Genomic DNA, 26,758 nt, shown 5'->3' on the forward strand with positions numbered 1-26,758 from the left:
CCCTCCACCTGGAACAGGGATGGGACAGTGACCTGAACCAACAAGACAATTGGTTTGGTTATTGTGTGCCTCACCCAGGTCTCAGAAAAAAAGTGTCTTCATCATCAGTGAACTGGGCAAGGGTGTATTCTCAGCTCCAGCTGAGGAAGTAGAGGAATGCCTTCCTTTAATAGTAGGAATCAGAGAGGTATAGTGCCTTGCCCCAGGCCACACAGAAATTAGCCATACTAAAGGCAGGAGCAGCATCTCTGACTTCTTTTTCTGTCTCTTCACCAAGATGGGGCCCCTGGCATGGTGTGTGGGTCCCACAGGTGCAGCAGTGGACACTGGTAATCTGCCCCTGCAGAAGTAGCAGAGTTTGGGGGTCGGTTAACGCTTTGTCAGTGGATGTGTATCTCATAACCCAAACCCTGAGGAAGTTCGCCCTCGTCATGTTTTCCTTGTGATCTGTCTTGATGCCCAGGCTGACTTTAGTGGACAGCCTTCCCAACCAGGAGACCCTGGTACCGCCATGTTCCCCCAAGCACACTGGTCTGTTTTGTTTACTTCCTGGCACATAGTAGGTGCTCAGTAGATATTTGTTAAATGAATAAAATGACTTCCATTTGTTCTGGTGAATCACATTATCATTGGGCTTTTTAAAATGTAATCCAAAGCTATGGCAAACTAGTTGGTGCTTATTCCAGATGTCGCTCTGTTGCCTGCCATATGATCACTGGCAATGCTGATTACTGTTTAATAGGGGGAGATAAGGTGCCAGGTGCATATTTTGGATGAAAAATTGTATGCACTCCCAGGGATCTCTCAAGTTCAATCTTAGGTGGAGCTAATCATTTCTTTTTTTTTTTTAAATGCCTGGAGTTTTAGTTAAATGGTAGTGGTGGCCAGATTGTGAAAGTTTTACAAATATGATAGATATGAGAGTTGGTAGTAATACTTAGCATTTCCTTAAAATTTTTCACTCAAGATTTATACTCACCAAATTCATGAAATGGTATATATGGGTTCAAAGGTCATTCTGTTATTTTCCAGTCTCGGTGGAATGAGGACTTGGTTAAACAGCAGCCAGCACGTTAACGCGAATGGCGCTCACGTGAACTGTGAGCTCCTGTGCAGGCGCCCGGCCTTGTGCTGTGAGATGCCTTGGCTGTGTGGCAGCTGGGCAGAGCTGACAGAGGATCGCAGCTATTGCAAAGAATGATGTGACTGTCCCAGTGAATGTCAGTCCTGAGAGCCCTTTCCACTGGAAGGGCAGAGGCACGAGCTAAAATTGTCCCTTCTGCTAGCATAAAAGGACTTCTTGAGAGACAGCACAAAGGCAGGCAGGGGTAGGGTAGGAAAGGATTTCTCACTTGCTGTCTGTCCCACTGGGGCAGAAGTGTTTGCCTCTCCCCATCCCATTGGCCACCAGATGACCCAGGAGTACCTATGTTCTCATCTGTTCACCGTTGCAGTGAATCCTCAGGCAACTTCAGTAATTTACCTTTTTTTTTTTTTTTTTTTTGAGACAGAGTCTCGCTTTGTTGCCTGGGCTAGAGTGAGTGCCATGGCATCAGCCTAGCTCACAGCAACCTCAAACTCCTGGGCTTAAGCGATCCTACTGCCTCAGCCTCCCGAGTAGCTGGGACTACAGGCATGCGCCACCATGCCCGGCTAATTTTTTCTATATATATTTTTAGTTGGCCAGATAATTTCTTTCTATTTTTAGTAGAGACAGGGTCTCGCTCTTGCTCAGGCTGGTCTCGAACTCCTGACCTCGAGCGATCCACTCGCCTCGGCCTCCCAGAGTGCTAGGATTACAGGCGTGAGCCACCGCGCCCGGCCTACTTCAGTAATTTAAATAAAGCTTAGCTCCTATATCCCCAGGTTCACCAGCATGGATCATATAAATGAACGAAAGGAGCACGCAGTAAGAAACAAGTGAATCCCAGGTGCTAGGTACTAGCAAACAAAGCAAGCTAGACCTAGACGTGGCTCCAGTCTGCCAGTCCTCCTCCCCTACCCCAGGCATACCACCCCTTAGCTGGCATGTGAGGACTCAGAAGTTTGAGGCTCAGCTATGCCAAGCCATCTTTCTTGTCCCAGAGAGACCATGAGCAAATTACTTGACTATTCTGTGGCTCTGTTATCTCAGCTCCAAAACTGGGGTGTAAAAAAGGGGTGCTTACTTCCCGAAAGTACTGTAAGTGTTGAAGGACTTAATCCATAAAAGGTGTTGCGCACAGTCCTGGATTCTGTGTAGGAAGTACTCAGTGAATGTTAGCAGTATCGTTCCTCCCAACCTGCAGAGCAGTGTTTCCCGCTGTCCCGCCTCTGCACCCAGCTGTTATATCAGAAGCAGGGGCTGCTGTCCCTTCAGTTTAGTTCCCTCGGTTGAGGAGGAAGGAGCCTAACCATTGTAGTTTCCTGAATGTAGGAAGACAATTTAAATAATCAGGTCATCCTCTGGCTGAGTTCTACTGATCAACATCAGGTTATCTTTTGGTTCATAATACATTTTCTTAGTCTGTTCAGGCTCCTGTAATAAAATACCATAGACTGAGTGGCTTATAAACAACAGAAACTTATTTCTCACAGTTCTGGAGACCGGAAAGTCCAAGATCAAGGTGCCAGCAGAGTCGGTGTCTGGTGAGGGCCCACTCTGCTTCCTGGTTCATACACGGCCATCTTCTTAGTGTCCTCACGTGGTGGAAGGGATGAGGGAATCTCTGGGGTCTCTTTCCATTAGGGCATTCATCTCCTCTGGCCTCCCAAAGGCCCCACCCTCCTAATACCATCACCTTGGGTGTGCAGATTTTAACATACAAATTTTGGGAGGACACATTCAGTCCATTGCACAAATATACCCAAGCACTGGTCTTTGTTGTCAAGGGAAGGAAAAACACAAGGAACGTTCTCCTATACAGGCTGAAACCTTATTCACAGAACTCTGAAGAAACAACACATTTGCTGCTTGTGCTATTTTTCCTTTTTTTTTTTAAATCTCTTAATGTGCAACAGATGTTTGCGTTGAATTGAATGGTGTTGAGCTCTCTCTGGAAGATGGCTTATTTTGTTTTTTTTGTTTTGTAATCAGACTTTTGGAACACCTAGTTCAAAAAGAAAAAGAATACCAGAATCTTCTACGGCAAACTCTAGAACAGAAAACTCAAGAATTGCATCATCTTCAGTTACAATATAAATCTAATGGTGAGTCATTTTCCACTTTTTCTGACTGAAGTGTGTTTGTGTGTGAGAGAGAGACTGTTTAAAATCTGGCTAATATTCTAGTCAGCGTTTGAAGAGTTGAGGTTATCTTCTATTAAACCCAGGGCTCCAGTATATTCTGGCATACTAAATAATAAAAAGAACTACTGATACATTCAACGACATGGATGAATTGCAAATGTGGTATGCTAAGCAAAAGAGCCAGGTTCAAAGACTACATACCATGATGCCATTTATATAGTATCCCAGAAAAGGCAAAACTATAGGGACAGAACCAAATCAGAATAGAGAGGGCAGGGGACTGATTACAAAGGACACATGAGGGCTTTTGGGAGTCATGGCAATTTCTGTATCTTCACTGTGGTGGCGGTTACATGACTGTGTCTGTCAAACTTCACAGCACATTATATACCAAAGAAGGAGGGTTTACTGCATGAGTTATACCTTAGGAAACCTGACTTGGTCATTTAGTGCCACTTAGAAAAGAGCTACAGAGCTACCTCTTGGAATATGGAGTGGATAAGCTCTGATGTAAAATGTCAACACTAAAAACTATTTCCTTATATGATTTCCAGTACAGTTAGGGATATGATTCCTAATAAAAAGCATTTTAAAGATGGGGGAATAAGCATTTAAAGTGACAGATAACATGTCAAATCCCAAACTAACTAAAGGAATCATAGGTAAGAATTCTCTCTCTGGAAAGTGAATCCAAGGATTAGGAATTGTACAATATGTATTAGAGCAGCTGAGTGACACAGGTTTAATTCACCTCCTTTTCATATCACATTTATATTCTGGAATAGTTTGTTAATCCAACTTGTTGCTTCTGAAGAGTTTTATGGTGAGACATTAATATACAACAAAACAAATTCCTCATCATTACAGATATTACAGAGAACCCAGCACCCCGCCATGGGCAGAGAACAGATAAAGAGCTTATAGACTGGTTGCAGCTGCAAGGAGCAGATGCAAATACAATTGAAAAGGTAAATTTACAAGCAAAAAAATGATTCCTATGCTATTGTTAAAAAGTTGCTTAGCTCTTATGTATTTGATCTTTGTTTTAGATTATTGAAGAGGGTTATACACTGTCTGATATTCTTAATGATATCACTAAGGAAGATCTAAGATACCTTAGACTACGGTAAGTTCCTCAAAACAGTTCATATAATAGAACATTACTTTTTACGTGTGAATATGCTTTAAAGTAACAGGAAACAAAGGGCTGGATGTCCTTCTAAACTCTGGAGTTCTGCCAGGTTCAAGTTGGGGGTTAAAGCTGAGGTGCAGCAGAAACTGAAGGCCAGACAGGTGACAGGGAAACCATGGTGCCCCAGTCAATCTCCTGCTATCCATGCCTAGCTGGCAGTGGGGTGAGGCACGGTTGGAAGTGCCAGCAGACTAGACCCCACCCCTTCCTTTAAACTGCAACCTGCATTCTTAGTCCTGTGTCATTTGAAATAGCCCTCCCCAAGTACGTATCTGTTAAGGCCATGTCCTACCACTGCTGTCACCTCCAAATATAAAGATAACATTTTTGATTAAGCAAGGGATTGTGTTTTAAAGACTAGATGGCAAATCTAAATAAATCTGGAATTACATATAACTTTTGCCATAAGAAATATTTTGTGGTGTTGGTTTGACGTTTTCTTCTGACTCTAAAGACAACTCTTTTGTTTGTTTCATAGTGGTGGTTTCCTCTGTAAGCTCTGGAATGCAGTCTCCCAGTACAGAAGAAGGGCTAAGGAGTCCTCAGCAACCAAAGATTAGATTTAATGACAATCAGCTAAGCCAGGTGACAGAGTGAGCAAATATGTTACATCGTTTGTTAAAGCTTCTGTTGATGAACACACATTCTGCTACGTTTACACACAAAAAAATACCATTGTTCAATTAACAATTCAAGAAATTGGTGAAGTTTTAAAGATTGTCCTTCCTGAAATGGGTTTTTAAAACATATTATTTATAAATGTAGAACTATATTGTGAGAACAGTGGGCCTTAGTTTTGACATCCCACAGGATTAGGAAATTCTTAGAAATAACTTTTAATTTACTTCAACGAAGAAAAATCAGTACACCCTAGATACCACTTGCTAGAAAGGTGAAACAAGGGTTGTTTAAAAATAACAGACACTGGGAATCACATTTTTAGATTATGCATAAATACTTAAATCTGAGAAAGACAACTGATACATGTGCCTTGTATTTAATGTTTGATATGACTGTAACTTAAGAAAATAGCTTCATATTTATTTTGAATGTGTACATGGAAAAAACTAAGTTATTTGGTCTTTGACATGATTATGAAGCAAAATTTTATTTAAAAATGCAATTGTCCTCCCACCTGTGCCTGGTTATAATAAATATTGTCTTAATATGGAGAAATGGAGGTCAGTGCTACTACACTCTGTTGTGTGAGCTGTTAACACCAAGTATGCCTCTGGGGAATGGTCTCCTCCCCAACAGGTGACAGAGTTGGGAACAGACATACAAGGAATTAAATCAAATAGTTCTATTTTGAACCTATGCAAATTGAGAATAATCTTTATAATATTCACACTAACTACTTAAGCACTCGATAACATCTTTTAATGCAACAGTATACAAACTGCATGCAATTACTATCTCTTTAATTCAACCTACATATTGTTTAGTCTTAACAACTTCATGTTCTGGGTTTTCTTCCTCCTTAACCAAGTTGGGAACACACAAGAGTTCCTGAGAGTGGCTGTCTAACAGCCCACTGAAGGTAGAACCACCCATTGTATGTGGTCTTCCCTTAACTGACTGACTTAAACTTGATCCACTGATTGGCACCACGAACTTCAAAAGGCGGGTCGCTGCTATAGATGTGGTAACCTAGTTCTTCCAAAGGCGGCTCAGGATCCGCTGTGGCAAACTGGGCAGCATCCTCAATTTCTTTCCTCACTTCCACATCAATTTCCTAAAATCAGATTACAGTGCAAGAGAGTTTTAAATCAATACCAGCTTGGGTACCAACTGGAGACCTGTTGCTACTGTTAACTGTGACTCTTGAAGTACCAGTAGTTGCTAATTTTGAATGTTTTTAAATGATAAAATTATCTATACAAGATGTTTTTGGAATATAGACTGCAACATTTAAAAATAGTCCTAGGGATTACTTAAAAATCCAGAGCATATTTAAGAAAAAGAACTGTGCTATTAGGGGGCTCAAAGGTTCTGCCACTGTCACTAATCTTTCCTCTTGATTCAGGTAGATCACTGCCCACTAAAATCTTAATAAAGAGTGATACTGCAGTCTTGAGTAGAGGAACCTAAAGGAATAGCCCTGTAAGATTTCAGAATTAATTATGCCCCAGCACATCACTTTGTGGGGGGGGGGGGGAAATTGCCCAGAAAGGAGAATCAGAACCACCATGAGTGACTGTACCTTTAATTCTTCAACACTGGCAAGATTGCTGTTCACCATTCTATCCTTGAGAAGCATAATAGGGTCACTCTTACTTCTTACTTCCTGAATTTCTTCTCGTGTACGGTAACTATGGGGGACAACATAATAGATCACTGAAACTTCTTTCACTTGTGTCAAACCTGGGATTGTAGAATTCCATGCCAGAGCTACTAAGTGAAAAAGTAAAACTCATACCTTCCTAGCTTTTTTGATTGATATATGTCAATTTATTGAATACCCAGTTAGCTTCGCTCCAGACCAGACAGAGATCCTCTTCGGGTGGAGTACATCATGCGTGAATTTGGGGTAATGCCTACAAAGGCTATAAATGCCCCCCAAAGATACTCCTCTACCATCAGACTTATTTAATTTCCTTCTGCAACTCAGTTATATAATGATCTTTTTAAAATTACTGCTCATGCTAACACATACTATACACACTGGAGGGATTTTCAGAATGCTTTCTATACTGGAACCAATTTATTAGGAGGCACTGTTTGCAGACTAAGACTCAACTACTTGATGCCAACAAAGCGAACTGGTGGCTGGGTGCAGTGGCTCACGCCTGTAATCCTAGCACTCTGGGAGGCCAAGGCGGGAGGATTGCTCGAGGTCAGGAGTTCGAGGCCAGCCTGAGCAAGAGCGAGACCCCGTCTCTATTAAAAAATAGAAAGAAATTAACTGGCCAACTAAAAATATATATATAAAAAAAAAAATTAGCCAGGCATGGTGGCACATGCCTGTAGTCCCAGCTACTCAGGAGGCTGAGGAAGAAGGATCACTTTAAGCCCAGGAGTTTGAGGTTGCTGTGAGCTAGGCTGACGACACGGCACTCTAGCCCGGGCAACAGAGTGAGACTCTGTCTCAAAAAAAAAAAAGAAAAAAAAAAAGCAAACTGGTATCTGGCTTCAAAAGCAAATGTTGAAATGGGTTGCTTTTTCATGCAAGTGGCCTACCCACTCTGGAAACCACACCCAGATGCCCCATTGACCGTACCTGACCCCAGGATCACTCATGCTGTGTCCATGGTAACGGTAAGTCTGTAGCTCCATCAGGATGGGCCCCTAAAACAGAACCCGTAGGTGGTTAGGTAAGACGATGGTTAGATAAGAACAGCACGCCAACAATCCATGGCCTCAAAGGCAGACCCTCTCAGCATCCAATGTATTCTTATCTATTCTCATTTCTAATATCTATTTATTGCGTTTCATCCTTCTCACTTTTAATAGGAACTTAATAAAGCAATCTGCCAACAGTGTTTTACATCAAAAAGGTATCGAGCATGTCTATAGAGCCCACTCCCAGTGGCTAGGTAGATCTACCTCATGCCCATTTCACGTGGTGTTTCCTAGGGCTGGCAACGTGTAACAGAGTTGGCAGGCACCAGTGACATCTGATACCTAAACCCCGAGGCTCTGCTGGGAGTCTGGCCAGCCCCCGGCTATACATCACCAAGTGGCTTGCTGATGCTACACTAGCTCACTTCCAGAAGATGGCCCCGAACACTGAGGGGAGGAGATGAATCAAGGATCCCTGGGTAGTTTGGTACAGTAGTTAAAATGGCTCTAAGATATAGTAGCTATGTACCTGTAACTGCTCTGTGGCTCAGTTTCATTGTCTGCAAAATGAGCAAAACATTACTACCTGACTCAGAATTGTGATGATTAAGATAATATCTGAAAAGTACTTAGTGCATTGCCTAATAAGTCAATCCCTCATTAGCTGTCACTTACTGTGTCATGTCAACCAGCAGCCATTTGGAAACAAAGTGGTTGTGCCGGTGGTGAGCAGCGGGTTTCCAGATTCTCTCCTAAATCCAAGATCAGGCTTGCTGGGAAAGTCAACACATTCTATATACCACTGTGTTTCTACCCAAGGCCTGGCTCCCTCAGCCTTGGAGTTCTGACATAGATGTCTCAGCCCACTGAAACCAACCTGTCATTTTAGTCCTGCTCTGGTTTCTTCATGTTGGCTCTTGTTAAATGTCGCTATACTTCCCTCTCTCCTCCCTTTCTGATATTTCCATCATTGCTGGAGACATCTGATGTGCATTACTGGATACACGATATGGCACTGAAAGGCAAACCTCGTGCTTTCTAGGCTGCGGGACACTGACTTAGGGAGAACACCTAAATCTATGCTAGCACTGAAGGAACTTAAGTCTCTTTTTAGGCAATCTCACTGTCTCCCTCTCCTTCACTGCTATACAGTGAAAGGTAAAGATTCTTAGGACTGAAACAGCAAGACTAAGGCTACACACTTTAACCACACTATTTAATTTGCATAAATAAACCTATATTGAATACCCATTATATAAGCAAAGCTCCGTGTTGGGCATTGTGGGGATCCCCAATCTGTTCACTCAAGGGGCTTATGGTTAATGGGGGTGGGGAGGAGAAGGCACATAATTAATCAACCTACAAGGCAAAGTAGAGTGTCATGCTGAAGACAGAAGCAAAATGCTAAGGAAGCACTAGGAAAAAGGATTTTCCCCAAAATGGGGGAAAATGTGGAATGTTTTCTAGGAGGAGAGCTATCAAGACCAGGCTATTCATAAAGGAACCCCATTCCCTGGACTGGACTCTGCTTCTATGGTATACACCTCAATCAGCAGCTATTCCTCAATAGCTATAATAGGCACGTGGGAAGCATTCTTTTAACTTTGAGATAAATATCATCAGAAATTTTTAGCCCAGAGGCCTAAGAGAAAATCTTTAGAGTCTTACCTTCCCAGATCTACAATACGCAGCTGCAAACCTTGTTGCCTCTCGGACACACAGGATATCCATTCCATCTACCTGTTAATAAACATGGAAGGGGAAGAGTATAAATCAAACTGCCCAAGACCATTTTATATGACCCATTCGTGCACAAAAAAATGAAACTCTCCAATTTTTCTTAAGATGTCAAGGGTATGCACAAAGGCACCTAGCTGAGAGTATGGATGGCCCTGCTTCTACCACGGGTGTCCTTACCCTCAGCCCAGGAATGAAATCGCCTCTCTTGTAGTAATCAGTGCTGGCTGCTGCTCTCTCAACTGACGTTCCCATTCCATAGCGGTTATTCTCACAGATGAAAATACAAGGCAATTTCCACAGAGCTGCCATGTTGTAAGCTTCAAATATCTGACCCTGGAAGTATTTACAAAAAGTTCAAGTGGTTTCAGTTTGCTTATTTCTCTACACTGCATTATCTGTAACAGCTGCTGCTCTACCTGGCACAGAAAGCTGCTGTGAAGGACGAAAGCCTCATCTTCTAAACCCAGCTTTTGGTGGTGAAGGAAAGGAGTGTGTGTGGTGGGGATGGTGGGGAGAAGCAGCAGGCATCACTAACTCTTGCAACTAAGGGAAGGGACAAACCAAATACCACCACTCACTTCTGTGGGGCCACTCGAGTAGTAGAGAATACACTGGGAAAAAGAGCAACATGTAAAAATGTGTGGCTACCTACTTTTATGCTTTATTATAAATCTGTCAAGCCCACTGGATAGCCAGAGTGAACCAGCATCTGAGAATCAGCTTCTAGAACAGGGCCTCACAGAGTGCTGGCCACAGACTGAGGATTATTTGGACCATGACTGGAGAAGCACAGAACCTGAGTCAGGATTCAGACACTATTGTAGGAATTTGATATTGCCCTGGCTGGCATCCCAGAGAGTGAGTCTGTGTATTACAGTACTGGTTTGAAATAGGGCGTGAGGGGGCATGGGGGGAGGGGGATGTCCTTCGCCACAACAGGGCATTTGTGAAGCACTGACGTGGATCCAAAGTGAGCTCCCTCACGGGAAGGTGCCCCACAAGGCTCTTGTGAAACATGATGTTGAGAGGGAAATCTCTAAACTGGCCATGAAACCAAATTTTAGCTTGCTAGATGAGTTGCTATTTCAACTAATAAGCAATATACTACTACTTTAGAAATACTTTGGAAAGAAAACTGTAATTATTTTGGAAAGTTAAGAGATACACACTTACCTGATTAGCAGCACCATCGCCATATAAAGTCAGACAGACCTCATCTTTTCCATTATACTTACAGGCCAAGGCGATACCAGCTCCCAGGGGCACCTAACATTAAGGATGACCGAGAAAGGAACCACAGAAATCCATGAGGGGAGATATTAACACTCTGAATTAACTCCTGGCTAGAATATGGGACAGAAATTACACTGTCACTACAAATTCTCCCTACCCCAGCCCCATCTCTGCTTATCCCACCCCCAATTTTTTCAACAAACCGGTAAAGTAACATAAATACTATATTCTATTTCAACCAGTAAGCAGTAACATTTCTGCACTCAAAGATTCAACCACGAATCCTAAAGAGTCAAAAAAATGAAACCTAAATTTTTATAAAACACCTAACAGAATTTTAATGTATTAGAAAGCAAAAAAGTCTAGATATAATTTTACGCTGTTAATTCTTCATCATTCACTAATTGATGAGAACAAGAAGACTCCATAACAACAGAAGTCAGCTTTGGATTATTACTAGGCCCCTGAGATCTGATCACCCGTCTCTTCTAGTTGGGCGCCAGTGTCAGCATTGCCTATGAGCAGGGAGAGGCAGAGCAAAGTTGATGTGATGAAGCAATTAATGTACTGAAATATAAATAAAGTGGTGAAGATACAGCTCCACTGCTAGAGGCTCTTGCTTATAAAACATAGCAAACAGCTAAAATGAAAAATCTTAAATCGCCATCCAATTCTACTTACTAATTGCTCAAATGGTAGGGGGTATGAAGCAATAGGTCTTTAAAAGCAAACCAAGCCCCTAAAGTGCAGTCATACATCACTTAACAACGGGGATACATTCTCAGAAATGCATTATTGGGCGATTTTGTCCTGTGCGAACATCATAGAGTGTACTTGCACAAAACTAGATGGTACGGCCCACTACACGCCTAGGCCATGTGGTATGACCTGTTGTTCCTAGGCTACAACCCTGTACAGCATGTCCCTCTACTGAATACTGGAGGCAACTGTAACCTGATAATAAGTATTTGTGTACCTAAACATAGAAAAGGTAATGTTGCACTTCAAAAACATCGCCAGGCAATAGGAATTTTTCAACCCCACTATAATCTCATGGGACCACCATCACATACGCAGTTAACCATTGGCTCAAAGATCACTATATAGCACATGACTGTACTGAAATACTTCAAAAGTTCTCTGGGGATGTGAAAGTTTTTGAAGACACAGGCCAGGGCCAAATCTAAGCTCACTACCTGGGCTCCCACGATGCCGTTGCCCCCGTAGAAGTTCTTGGCATACATATGCATCGATCCTCCTTTCCCTTTAGCACAACCTCCTTTTCGTCCTAGAAATGGCAGAACACACAGGCATCAAAAACCAAATATACAAAGCAAAGCAAACCAAACCATACCTTGGAGTATTTACTCCAAGGCTCAACCATCAGAATTCAGAGCCCAATTCAATCATCTAAGCATTTGTCCCTCTATGCAAACATACGTTCATTCTTGTCTCCCTGTCCTTTTATGAGGAAGGTGAGACTACTACCATGTCCTTAACCTTTCCAACTCTCTAATCAGTTGCATTCAGATGTTAGCAAAACTCCAAATGGTGCCCTGGACTTTTTTGACAGGTACAAACATCTTCCAACTTGTACACTAAATACAACTGACCCTTGAACAACACAGGTTTGAACTGAGTAGGTCCACTTATACTCAGATTTTTTTCAACGTAACACAAACTGAAAATAGTGTTTTTGGATGCAAAACCTGCATATACAGAGGGCTGAGTTTTCATGTACACGGACTCTGCAGGGCCAACTGTGGGACTTGAGAATGCACAGATTTTGGCATACACAGGGGTCCTGAAACCAATCCCCTGAGTATAATGAGGGATGACTGTAGTTCAAAAGTCAAGGGGGAAAAAGAAATGGGGAATATTAAGAAGATTCCTAGAATTTACACTGTATACCAGGGAGTGTTTCAAGCTCATTTTCTATGCCTGCTAAATTTCTGTTGGCATACTAGAGTGATAACAAACCCTATTCTAATTTTAAAGCACTAACCTTTTTAAAACTTTTACCTAAGGGACCAGATAACTTCACAAATGGGTCTGTTTAACTCAAAAGCACAAAGAAGTACCAGAGCACCAAATGAGACAGGGCTTTAAAAAAACTTAAAACTGTTTTTTTTTTATTTCAGCTTATTATGGGGGTACAAAAGTTTAGGTTATATATATTGCCCATGCCCCCCACACCCCCGAGTCAGAGCTTCAAGCATGTCCCTTCCCCAGACAGTGCGCATCGCACTCACTATGTAAGTATACACCCATCCCCTCCCCCTACCCCCCACATCTGTCTGACACCCAATTGGTGTTATTCTCAAATGTGCACTAAGGTGATGATCAAGGAAACCAATTTGCTGGTGAGTATATGTGGTGCTTATTTTTCCATTCTTGGGATACTTCACTTAGTAGAATGGGTTCCAACTCTCTCCAGGAGAACAAAAGAAATTCTATATCACTGTTATTTCTTATAGCTGAGTAGTACTCCATGGTATACATATACCACATTTTACTAATCCACTCATGTATTGATGGGCATTTGGGTTGTTTCCACATCTTTGCGATTGTGAATGTTTATTTATTTATTTTTTTTGATTGTGAATGTTTATAGCAGCACAATTCACAAAAACTTAAAACTTTTAAAAATATTAATGCATAATGGTCAGCTTCTTAACAGGAGATATTTAAAAACTTAATTCACTCATTTCCCCTTCCTGCAAATCAATAACAAACCTGTAAGCTCTGCGAGAATTTCTCTGACAGAAAGGCCCCGAGTGAAGGTAAAGCCGTGAGCCCGATAGGCTGTGATGAGATGGTCTGTGGGATTTATGCCGGCCTCCAGGCCCACACAGCAAGCTTCCTGCGTTAGAAGAAACCGTGAAGCAATATGATGCATGTTTCTAGATAAAAAGGTTTCCTAGACTGCTATGAAACATTTGAGCTAGTAGAACTCATTGTTAATAACCAGAGAAAAGTGGCTATTTTCCATCAAAAAACAGAGGGGAAGGTAAGGCCCAAACCAGAAGCCATGAACTGACAACCCACAGTTGTGCTGTTTCCTTTAGCCTCTGGGGTGATTCAGAAAAAAAAAAAAAAAAAAATCCTGAATCATTGTCAACATTTAAACAATTGGGGGAATATCACATGAAAATTGAGACTTCCATCTTTTGGAGAAACAAATAATAGGAAGCATTAGCCCCATATTCCCATATGGCACCAACTGGCTGGAACCAAGTCATGGTGTCCCCTCTGGGTGAGGCATGGCCACCCCAGCTCACCACTAGTCCCTGTCACCATTCTCTATGTTTGTACACCTGGACTTCTTCACCCATTCATTCTCCCTGCCTGGCCCCTGTATGCATTTCAATCTGTAAGCCTTGACCTAAACCCATAAAACAAAAAACAAACAAAATAATCCTTTCCCCCAAAACCGTATACAGTATAGGTGATCACAATGCCAGAAAGTTTTAAAATAGTAAAATTCTAAGAACAGGTACAGGAAATTGGCAATGTTATGTCTGAATGAATCCTTTAGCCTGAGCTTCACAGCAGGTTTTGGCATTCTAATTTTTTAATTCAAAATACCATTCAAAATCCTTCTGACACATAAGGCAGGGTAAAAACCAATAAATACAAGCCATACTTAAATATCTAAATATTAATAACCCAGTTTTATTACAAACCTACCACTTACCTGACCATCACACAAATGACAGAAACCACGAATAATTTTCTGTTTATACAGCTGATCTGCCTTCAACTCCATTCGGCGCACAGTTTGCATCATCCTGTAGTATTTGAGCCCGTCCTCTCTGGTGAGTACTGTCGTGACAGGAGGACCCTCTTCCAGCCGGTGAAGGTCACATTTCTGAAATGGAATAAGGCAGTCATCCTCGGTTTATCACATTGCAAACACTGCCGACTCACTCTCATTCCATCGCAAATAATACGGAACTCAAAAAACAGCAAAGGAGCACATCAGAAACACTTCCTATTGCTTCTGATTCCTTAAATCTACAAACCTCACTGTGCAATTGGATGGGGTTTCGGGGGAAGGAAATCTTTCTAAGACGATTTTCACTGAAAACCCCAGAAGTCAACTGAGTTATAGGTTGAAAAATGAACTTTCAAAGAAACATCTAACATTCTTCTTCTTCAAATGTTTCGCTGAATCACATTCTAAAATTTGGCATAAGTTTTTATTTATTTATTTATTTTGGCTTGCCTTCCTCCCCCCAACAAAACACCAACAAGCTGCTAAGAATAATAAATTCTAATTTTTGCTAAATTTCTCTGAACCTTTGGATCCTGGAACATTCAGAAGAAAATGAACAAAAAAAGGATGAATATTAAAATGTTCCATTCTAAAGGTATAACTGTATATCAGAGTGTACCTGTGAAAAATTATGAACAAACTAAATCACTTGTTACCTTAATTTCAAACGTAGCATCATTTGCAAAATTACGGGATGCCACCAGCACTCTGCTTGCCTTAAAAGACAAAAATGTAGAAAGAAATCAGTACTTTTTTATTGTCATTTTGCAAAGTCATTATTATTATTAATCAGTGATCAGGATGCAGTTATGAAACTTTAGTAAGCCCCAACGTATTTAGTAAGCCGCAATGGGCTTCTCTACCATTCTGTTCACTATGCTGGTATCTTGTCTTCCAAAATGAATCCAAGCTATGGCCAATGAAACACGATCACACCTCCAATCTGAAGGCAAACATGCATAGAGAGAAAGCGGGCAAAAACCAAATCCATCCACTTAGTCACTTTGTTTTCAAAGAAATTATAATGAGAATGAAATTAATGGCTAAATTAAAGAGACTAGATAATCTGTGAGCTTTGTCTATTTATGCTATTCTTAGTCATAACCAGATATCATTTATTTTGAGCAAGCCCAAGATTCACTTTCAAAATTATACTTCAAATAAAACTATAATTTAATCCCTACTCCAGGCAAATTTCACTTTTCTATGAAATGGATCTGTAAGAAAAAATATTTTAAACTACTCTGAGATAAATACAATAGTGAGACATACAAGACTAAACAAAAGACATTGAGCACTCTCTGACTTAAAAACAGTTGACTTGAGCCCGCTGTTTTATAATTTATAATTTGAACACTGTAAATCTTGGGTAGGCTCCTCCTGAAGCCCAATAGGGAGAAACGGTCTCTACAACAGTGTTCCCCTCTTAACAGTGTTTGGGTGGCTGTCACTGCTTGGGGGTAAAAAGCTGGGGGAAATGCTTCCCTTTCCACTCTTACAACTGAACATACCTGCTCACAGCACAAGTAGTCTATGTGATTGCTAAGGCTCAGGTTAGACCACAAAATTTAACCAATTAATATTTTAACCACTTTCTGCCACATTTTCACACTGACACGTAAACCAATGTGATTTTTTCTCATGGAGACTTGAAGCATATTCATCAGATCCCATTAAAAAACACATCTGATATGTTCATACAGCGTTAGGACTTTACCATCCAATTTCTAGCGCTGGACTTGATCTTGGTGGGAAGAGTTAAGACTGACCTGCCAAGTGTACAAGCCAATAGGAGGAAAGCTAATTACTTATCTCTTCATCCAACAATATACCATTAACTGATAAAGCCAACAGAAACAATGACACTGCTGGAGGAAAAAATTTTAACTACTAAAAATTAATGTTTCAGTTAAGTTAGAGGTAGAGAGAATCCACAAACATATCTCAGAAAAGTGAAGAAAATTTAGGAATCAGGGAAGAAGCTGAGAGGGGTGAGGTAGCAAACAAAAGGTTGTATTTGGTAATCATGAAACAGATGTGTTATTTTTGGCAGCCAACGAAGTATTTTGTGGGACCAGAAATAGTTATTGTATTGCAAAATAAATTTCCAAATACAACTACAGATACTGCAGTTTTTGGAAGGTAAAAGTAGAAAACAAACCGGCCAGGCAACAGTAACAGAGAAAAGATACATTGTTTCTCAGTCCTAAAGTCAACACAATGAAGATTGATAGTGCTTTATAATAAAGAACAGGGCGGTAAGGAGAAAGATTGTGACTTTCAGAAAGCTACTTGGATACTTCTCCCTTGTTTCATTATGAATCTCAAAAATAAGAACCACTTACTTAATGAGTAAAAGGAACAAAGTTAAAGCTAAAAGTCTGTATCAGAATTGTATCATAATTTTTGACCAAGAGATTGTTGAAAACATAATTACCATTCAATTTCTCTGCAGTGCCACAGAAAGATTCTGTTAAATGAGATTCCTCTTTGACAGAGACCATAAGCAGCCCATTCAAATTTTGAAAAATAAAAATTTTAAGTTCCTAAATACATAGGAACTACTCATGTAAAAGAGGAAAAAATGTTTAAAAAATTCCAGATTCTACCAGGGTAAATTAAAAATCTTACCTACCACTTATAAAAGCCAAAAGTATACTGGTAGTAAAGATCTCACAAAAGGAGTCACAACAGAAATACAAACAATAAGACAAAGAATAAATTTTTTCAACGCAATTCAGTCTTCTGTGAAATAAAAATTTTGAAAACTATAAACCTCATTCAAAAATGAAATCATTATCTTGTAATCTGTTTCAAAGTTTCACACCAAACACTCTGAGACAATGACCATCGTTAAGCCTGAGATAAATCTTTGTACATCCCTGGTTTTAAGAGGGTGGGGAAAAAAATAATAAAAAATGAAAATAGGAAAAAACACACAGAGGCAGAGACCTGGGAGGTAAGCTACAGGGATTAAATTCAGGAAGAAGTGTCACAGCCATCAGACCAACTGCCTAACCTTTCTCCCTCCCTCTGTGGAGTATAACACAGGATGGTGTGACTCTAGTTATACAAGTCTGCCGAATCTGGGCAAGCCACTGCTTAAAATTTACTATCAGGATTTTTTTTTTTTTTTTGAAAGGCTTATATGCAGCCTGGCATGCTGGCTCACGCCTGTAATCCCAGCACTCTGGGAGGCCGAGGCAGGAGGATCCCGCAGAGCTCAGGAATTCCAGGAATTCGAGACCAGCCTGAGCAAGAGCAGAGACCCTGTCTCTAAAAAAAAAAAATCTTGAAAAAAAGAAAGGCTTATATGCAAAAAAATCTTTTTATTTATTTATTTATTTTTATTTCAGGATATTATGGGGGTACAAACTTTTTGGTTACATGTTATGATACAAAAATATCTTTTTACATGTATAATATAAAAAAATAGAAACTTTGATATATTTGATGTTAATTACATTTAAGCAAAAAGACATCCACAAGTATGAAGAATTACAAAATATACAAAAGAGTTGACATCTTAAACTTTATTACTCCACGCTTTAAAAAGATAAAGGTGAAACTTTTAGTTCTATTAGAAGCTTCAGGAAAGGCTCCTAATTAACTCACAACAAGTAGAGTCACACAGAAAACTCCTACTTATCTGAAGAGTTTACACCACCAGATGGGAAGAACCTGGGCACTTTCTAAAATGACTGCATCCCTGGAACTCAATTTTCTTCCTACTATAAGGTGGGGAAAAAGAACCCTACAAATTAATATAGGAAATGATAAATCTGACTTTCAGAAGACATAATAAACCTACATTAAGTGCCTAACAATAAGGATTTAAGGATGTTTCTGAGCCCTTAAATTCTGGTACAGCCCTCTACCAACAGACAGCCCCAAAGGGGATGACATTTCTTAAAGCAAAAACTCTGGCAGAAAGGTATTTAACATTGTTTATTAGTTTCATGGCCCAATTCAACTTCTTGAAACCTTCTAAGTTTGATTTCAGTAGTACCTTTGAAATATTTTTAATTTTCCAGTGATGAAGTGCAAAACTTCAATAACAAAGCTATTTGTTTTCACTTCTATTCATTGTCCAATCTCAAAGCTATACGCAAACTCAACCTTCAGCTAACTTCTCCAAGTAACTCAGGCTGGAAAACAAGTTTCTATTACTTATGTACAACTAAAAACTGATATTGTGGGGATTAAATGAGACAAAGCATGTGAAGTATTTAACCTAGTGCCTGAAACATATTAAGAGCTCAATAAATGTTGGCTGTACCACATGTATATGCAGAAATACGTAATGGAAAAAATGTGCTTCTCCCTCAGGTGAGTCTAGTTACAACTTAAATGCTAATGTTTGATTAATCAAATTGTGTTTTGTCATTAGTCAGTGGGATTCCTAGAGGGGGGACGCTTCCTACCTTTTGACAATTTCTGCCCATGCTAAGCAGAGTTGCATCCAGTCCTGGGGGAATTACTAAAGCCAGACTTACAAGTCCAAGCTTGGCTGCAGTTACATCTAGTAACACGACCTCACTGTGCCCAGAGGTCAAAAACGCAGGAAGCTCAGGTGTTGGGTATGTCTGCATATAGTGCTAACCTCTAACCCGCACCCTCTCAAGCGTCACTGCTGTTTTCTTCAGCTACTTTCACCCTGAGAATATGTGTGTGGGGAGGGGGGCAGTTTCTTTTTCTGGGTTCTGCTTGACTGCTCTTGAATTGACTGGAAGTTCATTTTGGGGGAGCCTGACCCTGTGTGAACCCTCTTCAGAGCTGAGCAAAAAAACATATACCAAACTGGACATCCAGTAAACAATAACACTCAATACATATGGCACCTACTATGTCCCCGGCGCTATTCGGAAGGTGTCATTCGTGGAATCCTCACGATAACCACACGAGGTAGGTACTCTTATCATCCCCATTTTAGAGATAAGGAAACTAGCTTTAGGGACGTAAAAAAAAACTTGCCCAAGGTCGCAGAGCTAGTAAATGGCGAGGGTGGTGTATGTACCGAGCCACTCAGTCTCCCGGATTCCAGGCTTTTTATTACCGCGTACTAACTACAAGGTCTCTTGGGCAAGAGAAATTAATTGGGAAGATCTAAAACGTGTACGTCAGTCGGAGGCTCCAAGGAGCCCAAGTTCCCCTTTCCATGTCCTGTAAACCGACCGGCACTTCTTGAGCACCCCTACTTGCCTGGCGCTGAGCTGGGCCGGAGGGGGTGGACGGTGTCCACGCGGACCTCAGTGGGATCCCCCTCGTCCCCAGTCGGCGCCGGCTAGCCAGGAGGCCCCTTCTCCCGGAGCCAGGAACAGAATGCACGGCGTGGAGACCAAACAAAGGCCCTCGGCTCCCCTCGCGCCCTCCACCCCGCGCTAGGCCCCAGGCAGCGCCCAGCTGGGGCGCCCCGAGTCCCGGTCCCCCCTCCATCCGCCTCCAGCCCCGCCTCGGCCCCGCTCGCGCCACACCCTGGGCTGCCTCACCGGCTTCTGGGCAGCGCCAGACAACACGCGGGAGACAGCGGCGAGCATCTTCCTCATGGAGCGCAGGCACTGGCAGCAGCAGCGACTCCCGACAGCCCAAAAGGCACGCTAAACCCGGGAGTCCCCAAGTCTCCTTCAAGTGCCCCGAGCTGACGCCCCGCCTTAGTCGCAGCGCGACGTAACGAAGTCATAATAACAGGCGCTGTGCCTGGCCAACTAGAACGGCTCCCAGGGAGTGCGCCCGCCCCCCGGAGGGTCTGCGGCTGCCCATTGGGTATGGGCAACAGAGAGGGCGGGGCTGCGGGTTCGCTCCTTTGCCACGCGGCGGGCGGGGACCTGCGGGCGCCTGCGTGGGACAGGGCGGGCCCGCGTCCAGGCGCCGCGGGAAAGAGGCCTTCTTCGTGGATTCTGCCCCGCAGACTCTCCAGGAAGTGGTGCAGGCCCATTCTCCCGTGCGCCTAGTCTTGCTGGCGCTGCAACTTTGCCAAAAGACGGAACATCTGGTTTCTATAAATGGTTCTGCCACTGACTTGTCTTTAAAATTCACGTTAACAGTTGTAAAATGCTGCTCTGTCTGCTTGAGCAAAGATCCACAAATCGGCTCCCTAACTAAATGTCTGGAGCTCTGTTCCATGTCATCTTCGCTCTGGAATCCAGACTGAGGAAGCAGCTTCTATCTGGAACCCAGCTTGTCTCATGAAGGGAAGAGATCATTTAAACTGGCTCTCAAAGCTTCTGCCCAAAAGTGACACATATCACTTCCTCTCTATTTCCATAGATCAGAACTAGTTACCCAACCCTGAGTTCAACATGGTGAAGTATAACCCTCCTTCCAGGGGGGAGACCAGAAAATTGGATGAACAGTAAATTCACAGAGGATTTGATATGTCTTCACACATTTTCAGTTCTGTATGTTCCAGGAGGAAAAGCTATTGTGTGTGTGTGTGTGTGTGTGTGTGTGTGAATAAAATCCTTTTAGTTCAGCATAACAATGAATTTTCTAACAATGAGAATTGTCCAATGAGAATTCTCTGTCAGTGTCACCAAAAGTATTCAAAGCATAAGTTCGAAGCGTGAGCAGCTGTCAGAATAGCTAGAGAAAGGATCTGGGCACTGGGCAGGCCCCTGGACTGAAAGACCTTGTTCAGTCCTGCCACCTCCATGACCAGGTTGCAGTGAGAAGAATGCATCTTAAAGGGGTCAGAGGGGGCCATTAAAAGGAGGGGATGGAAGTGACACCCATTGCACAGTATGACTTCAGCAGATGCTGGTGATTTTATGTGAAAGGTAAAGAAAAGAGAATGGAAAGGGTTAGAGACCAGATGTCCAGGTCATGAGAAGTAGTGGGTGTGGATGCTTTGAGACATGTTGACCTGGTGATGGTGGTGGAACAGCTATTTGAAGATGTCCCCCAGGAAGTTGGAGTTACAAGTCTGGAACATATGTGAAAAGTAGGAATTTGGGTGTCATCTGCATAGGGGTGACATTGGTTGTGTATGTCCAGGAGCTCTGTAGGCCATGTGGATATAAGGTCATTCATTCATTCATTCAACACCTGTGTATTGAGCATGGTTATGTCAAGGAACAAGTAAAATATAGACCCTATTCTCACAGAACTTATGGTCTAATGGGGGGAGAGGGCATTAACAAGTGCACATAAATATATATGAATATATAATGCAAATGATAAGTGATATGAAGAAAAATTAAACAGGGAAGGGAATAAGAGGAGGAAGGTCAGAAAGTTTCCTGTGAGGAGGTGACCAGGGAGCAGAGACCTGAATGCAATCAGGGAGCAAACTTTGCAAAGATCCAGAGGAGGGTTTTGCAAATAGAGGGACCAACAAATACAAGTGCCCTGAGGTGGAAATAAACCTGTATATTAGAGAAATAGCAAGAAGAACATGTGACTCTAGTGCTATAAGAGAGGCAGAGAGTGGCAGGAAATGAATTTGAAAAGAGTCCCGAACAGGTAGGGCCCTGGTAGGATTCTTTTTTATTTTTATGTTTTGGTAGGAAATTGCATTTTGATTTGAGTGGGGTGGGAAGCCATTGGAGGGCTGGGAGCAGGGAAGTGACATGATTTCATTTCCATTTCCATTTAACATTTGAGATCCTTCCAACTGCTGAACGGAGAACCTATCGTATGGGAACAAGAGTTCAGTCTTAGAGCTTATTTGTTCTTTGAGTTCTTGTTGGCTTTTGCTTCCTTTGGGGGGAACTCGCAGTTGGAGACAACAGAAGGTTAGAGGTGAGTTGGTCTCTCAGCCCTGGGGGCTGTTCCTTGGGTGATCTGTCTCAGCCCAAAGTACAGTGGCTGCTTCTTCAATCTGCTATTCCTATATCCTTTAGCATTCTCTTTATCTCTTCTCTCTCACTACTCCAATCCTCCATTATTTGAACGATGAAATAAATAATGATGGTGGTGGATTATAACCCATAGCATAAGTGGCCATGAATCCATATGGACTTAAATACATAATTGAATAAATAAATAGGGTAGAAGGAACAACTTTTCCTTACAGTAGAATTCCAATTAATTAATGTAGAAGGAATGATGAAAATAGAAAAAGAAAATTGCCATTTGACAAAGAACACAGTAACTGCAGGCAAGAATTATCATCAATAGAGGATACAATTAGTGTGTAAAAGTATGATGGGAAACAGAACATTTGCATAATCTTGAATTACTATCTGAATAGTTACTTACTCATTACAAAGTTTAAAAGAGTAACCTTGCAGTGGAGAAACAAAGTAATCTATTTTTTAATGACTAGGATCGTTTCTTTGTATTCTTTTTTTGTCAGAAATTTGAAAGCAGAGTTGGAAGCAGCCTTGACGGTGAGGGACACATAAGGATGCTGTATCAGGAGGTGACAGGTTATGGTTGTAGTTAATAGTCATTAATTATGGGTTATAGTAATGCTGTATGTGCTAGAACATTCACAAAGGACACTTATATTAGGAGAGGAGGCCAAAGAGTTGGAGAAAGAATTGCAAAAGGCAGGGACCAAGGAGGAGAAAGTCTTAAGAAAGGAAGGTTCCTTCATCTTGGGTGAAATTGGAGACAAGGAACTGTTCCTTCTTCCTTCAGCCCCCAGCACTTGCTAGTTTAAGATCAGCTCCTCTGGGTGAAGCAGAGGATTCAGATTAGAGATACTGAAATTTGCCTTTTGACCTTAACTTTGCAAATCACCCTAAAAGTACTCAATCAAGCTGAACTTCAAGGCAGATCTGGTCCATGACATGCCTTTGGTTTTCTCCCGGAAACCACCCTCCAGAGGATGAATTAGAAGAGGACATACACAGAAGTCTTAAAAAGTCAACAAATATTTGTGAATGTCTTTGACGTGCCAGGCACCAGCTGGTGGAAGGATTATGGCTAGGGGCCATTTTGATTTTGGAACCATATAAATGTTTTACATAACCATAAAACACAATGAAATAAAAATGGAGACGAAATGCAACAAACCAGTTTAACCGCATATCAAGTTGTCGGCAGAACTCCACAGAGAATGCCCTCAAGTTACTTACTACCACAGCAATGGGGGAAAAAAAGAGACACAAAAATATAAAATATGAGAATTCAAAGCCTAGTGGTCCTGAATTTGAACTGGAAATATCAGAATAAGTTCATGGCCGGGCGCGGTGGCTCACGCCTGTAATCCTAGCACTCTGGGAGGCCGAGGCGGGCGGATCCTTTGAGCTCAGGAGTTCGAGACCAGCCTGAGCAAGAGTGAGACCCCATCTCTACTAAAAATAGAAAGAAATTATATGGACAGCTAAAAATATATATAGAAAAAATTAGCCGGGCATGGTGGCACATGCCTGTAGTCCCAGCTACTCAGGAGGCTGAGACAGGAGGATCGCTTAAGCCCAGGAGTTTGAGGTTGCTGTGAGCTAGGCTGACACCACGGCACTCACTCTAGCCTGGGCAACAGAGTGAGACTCTGTCTCAAAAAAAAAAAAAAAAAAAAAAACAGAATAAGTTCATGATTATTTTCCCTTTAAAAAAATATACATCTCCTTACTCTCTCCACTGGAAAGAACTAGAAGCAAAGACCAGCCTGATAATAATTATTTTGAAAACTGGTGACAGGAAAGAACCAAGAATTTACCCTGCCTTTTGTGTACAGACTGAATTTCAAGGTCAACAAATAGTAGATAAGGGACAGTTCTTTATAGAACAGTTTCCACTAATAAATACAAAAGGAATCATTTAACTTTAATATCCCTGTCTTGCAACCCCTAAGGAATTAATGGATCTAGCTGTTTAGGGGACTTCATCTTCGGTGAAATTGGAGACAAGGGACTCTTCCTTCTTCCTTCACCCCCGCCCCCATCACATACTAGTTTAAGATCAGCTCCTCCGGATGACACAGAGGATTTAGATTAGAGATTCAGAAATTTGCCTTTTGACCTTAACTTTGCAAATCACCCTAAAAACACTCCATCCAGCAGAACTTTGAGGCAGATCTGATCTGATCTCAATGCAGGGTCACATTGAGAACACCAGACTCAACCAGAGGCTCTGTGCCTTCTGACCCAGTAGGAGATGAAGCATCCTCACCTCCTGCAAAATGTTCTTGCCTCCAAATCAAACTGGAATACTGTCAAGCCTCTCTGTTTCCTACCAGCTTACAGCTAGGCAATCTCTAAAATAAAATATGGAGGAAACACTACCGGACAGATGACCTAGCGTATTTAATAAACAAATGGCAAGATTAAGAAAAAAAAAAAAAAAAGAGGAAGGGGGAACTGTCATATGTTAAAAGAGACTTGCCAGATTTACCAAGCCAATGTAATGGGTGTATGTTGGTTGGATCCTGACTCAAACAAAATAAGTAGGGGGGAAAAAAGACATTTATCAGATAATTTGTGCAATTTAAACAGTGACTGGATGTTTGATGACATTACAGAATTTTTAGGTGTGCAAATGGTATTAAAGTAATTTTAATAATCAGTGATAGTGGTGGCTGTGCTGGGGGTATTTGTAGGATGCATATAGAGGTGAGAAGATGGGCCCCGAGTTGATCATTGTGAACGCAGGGTGACGTCTATGTGTGGGTTCATCGTACTCCTCTCTCTACTCTTGTGTCCATTTGAAAATTTCTCATTGCCAAAAGCAGTCTGGATGTCAGACATCAGTGATTAAATATTAAATATTGAATTACTCTTTAGATGATTTAAGAAAATCTACACTCCCACCTCTTGGGATTTGCTACACGCAGCCTGTTAAAGCTACGGAAGGACTTGCTTATGTCAGGCAACTGCAAACGTTTATTAACATTCATTCATTCATCCATTCATTGAACGATATGTATTGAACACCTTGTAGGAGCCAGGCTCTGGGGTTATAGGTGTCAGTGGTGTAATAGACACGGTCACTGTGCTGTCGTGGAGCTTGTGGTCTGGCTGGTGGGGGCAGGTGGTGGCAGATATTAAGCAAATAAATTACATATGGAATGATCCCCACAGTTAACACATTTCAGCTGCGAGCAGTGTTCTGGAGGGTGGAGGGGCTGGGGCAGTCAGGAAAGGCTGAGTGTCTCAGTCTGTCTGTGCTGCTGTAACAAAATACCTGAGACTGGGTGATTTATAAACAATAGACATTTATTTCTTACAGATCTGGTGGCTGGGAAGTCCAAGATCAAGGCGCTGGCATTCAGTGTCTGGTGAGGGCCCCCCTTGCTGTGTCCCCACATGGTGGAAGGAAAGGCAAAAAACCTCCTTCATGTCCCCATTCAGCCCTCATGACCTCATCACCTCCCAAGGCCCCACCTCCTAATGCCATTACCTTAGGGCTTAAGTTTCAACATGTGAATTTTGAGGGCTGCATTCAGACCACAGCACTGCGGAAGAGACCTTTTAGATGGGATCTGAGAGCTGAGTAGCACTGGCGACAGGAGGAGGGCATGTGTGAGCCACGGCCCAGGGCAAAGGACAAGGAAGATGCTCTCGAGAAATGAGGACAAGGTTGGCAGTAGACCAGCCCGGTCCTGTTAGACCTCATCAGAGATTTAGACATTTTTCCTAAGAACAGTGGGAAGCCGAAGAAGGATTTGAACATTAGCTTTGCATTTTGTAAGTACAGAAGAGGAGATGTACCTTTCACGGCAGGACCCCGCGGGCGATGAGTGGAGAGCGCTGCCGGGGTGTTTCCAGGAGAGCACGGAGTTCCTGAATCCATAGTCGAATGTGTGAACAACAGTGGGTCTGCTCATCTCCATTAGCCAACATAGAAATGTGAGAAAACTGGACTCCAAACAGCTCCCTACTGAAATACAGGTGTGCTCCAGCCAGAGAGAATGCAAGCAGGAAATGCTAGGGTCACCAGATCTGTATTTCACACGTGGTGCCACCTGTGACCCATTCTGTGCGCCCTGCCAAGAGCAAGGTCAGAAGCTTGCCTTGTGTCCATGGGTTGCATCAGCTCGGGCTGGCCTCAGCCAGGACACACATTGCATCACATCACACATCCGGCTACGTTTGGCCCCGTTTTCCCATCATGCAGCCCGTGGCTGATGAGTCTGCTCTGAAGTTACTATCAATCATTTTCTGTGGCTGATCCGCAAACAGACGCAGCCTTTGGAAACCTAAGAACAGGCCCACAGAGACTGTCCAGCCTCTGGACTTCAGAACCAATCCGCCTGGTCTTACATCCTGGCTCAACCACAAGCTGTGTGGCTTGGGCGGGTTGCCTAAGCTCTCTGTGCTTTCGTGTCCTCATCTTTAAACTGAGCGTAGTAATAATATTCCTCTCACAGGGCTGCTACGAAGCTTGTGTGGGTTAATATTTGCCAAGCACTTAGAACA

The 26,758-nt window shown here is 42.1% G+C and overlaps 2 protein-coding genes across 5 annotated transcripts in view; one reads left to right on the plus strand and one right to left on the minus strand.

Moving 5' to 3' along the window:
• MAP3K15 (mitogen-activated protein kinase kinase kinase 15) overlaps window positions 1-4,987 on the plus strand; it is a 122,847-nt gene extending 117,860 nt beyond the window's left edge. Inside the window, exons 26-29 of the mRNA XM_069464088.1 lie at window positions 3,077-3,189; window positions 4,096-4,196; window positions 4,278-4,354; window positions 4,899-4,987. Coding sequence (XP_069320189.1) covers window positions 3,077-3,189; window positions 4,096-4,196; window positions 4,278-4,354; window positions 4,899-4,980 — 373 coding nt within the window. The 3' untranslated portion in view covers window positions 4,981-4,987. The remainder of the gene's footprint in view (window positions 1-3,076; window positions 3,190-4,095; window positions 4,197-4,277; window positions 4,355-4,898) is intronic.
• A 525-nt stretch (window positions 4,988-5,512) lies between these two features.
• Window positions 5,513-20,093, minus strand: PDHA1 (pyruvate dehydrogenase E1 subunit alpha 1). Of its 4 annotated transcripts, XM_069464089.1 has the most exons (13): window positions 19,928-20,093; window positions 17,628-17,704; window positions 17,332-17,353; window positions 15,110-15,169; window positions 14,373-14,546; window positions 13,412-13,538; window positions 11,872-11,963; window positions 10,616-10,708; window positions 9,620-9,775; window positions 9,371-9,442; window positions 7,641-7,708; window positions 6,624-6,732; window positions 5,513-6,155 (listed from the first exon to the last, which is right to left on the minus strand). In XM_069464089.1, the coding sequence occupies exons 1-13, from the start codon at window positions 19,997-19,999 to the stop codon at window positions 5,991-5,993; spliced, it is 1,287 nt and encodes a 428-aa protein (XP_069320190.1). In that variant the 5' UTR covers window positions 20,000-20,093; the 3' UTR covers window positions 5,513-5,990. The 4 variants fall into 4 exon arrangements, with proteins under 4 accessions (XP_069320190.1, XP_069320192.1, XP_069320193.1 ...); XM_069464091.1 differs by lacking the exons at window positions 17,332-17,353; window positions 17,628-17,704 and having other exon boundaries at window positions 5,518-6,155; window positions 13,412-13,554; window positions 14,374-14,546; window positions 19,943-20,093; XM_069464090.1 differs by lacking the exons at window positions 17,332-17,353; window positions 17,628-17,704 and having other exon boundaries at window positions 5,524-6,155; window positions 19,943-20,093.
• Window positions 20,094-26,758: the final 6,665 nt, after the last annotated feature.

The sequence above is a fragment of the Eulemur rufifrons genome, chromosome 30, assembly GCF_041146395.1.
Source record: "Eulemur rufifrons isolate Redbay chromosome 30, OSU_ERuf_1, whole genome shotgun sequence".
Lineage (NCBI taxonomy): Eukaryota > Metazoa > Chordata > Mammalia > Primates > Lemuridae > Eulemur > Eulemur rufifrons.

Bases quoted from the DNA above. Each gene is read 5' to 3' on its own strand.
- PDHA1 (XM_069464089.1), bottom strand. From the start codon at position 19,999: ATGAGGAAGATGCTCGCCGCTGTCTCCCGCGTGTTGTCTGGCGCTGCC. The intron at 17,705-19,927 runs GTGTGGCGCGAG...GCTCTTGCTCAG, and splicing joins AGCCGGTGAGGCAGCCCAGG to GCTGGTCTCGAATTCCTGGA. The intron at 11,964-13,411 runs GTTTGTTATTGA...TGCCATTTCTAG, and splicing joins AATTCTCGCAGAGCTTACAG to GACGAAAAGGAGGTTGTGCT.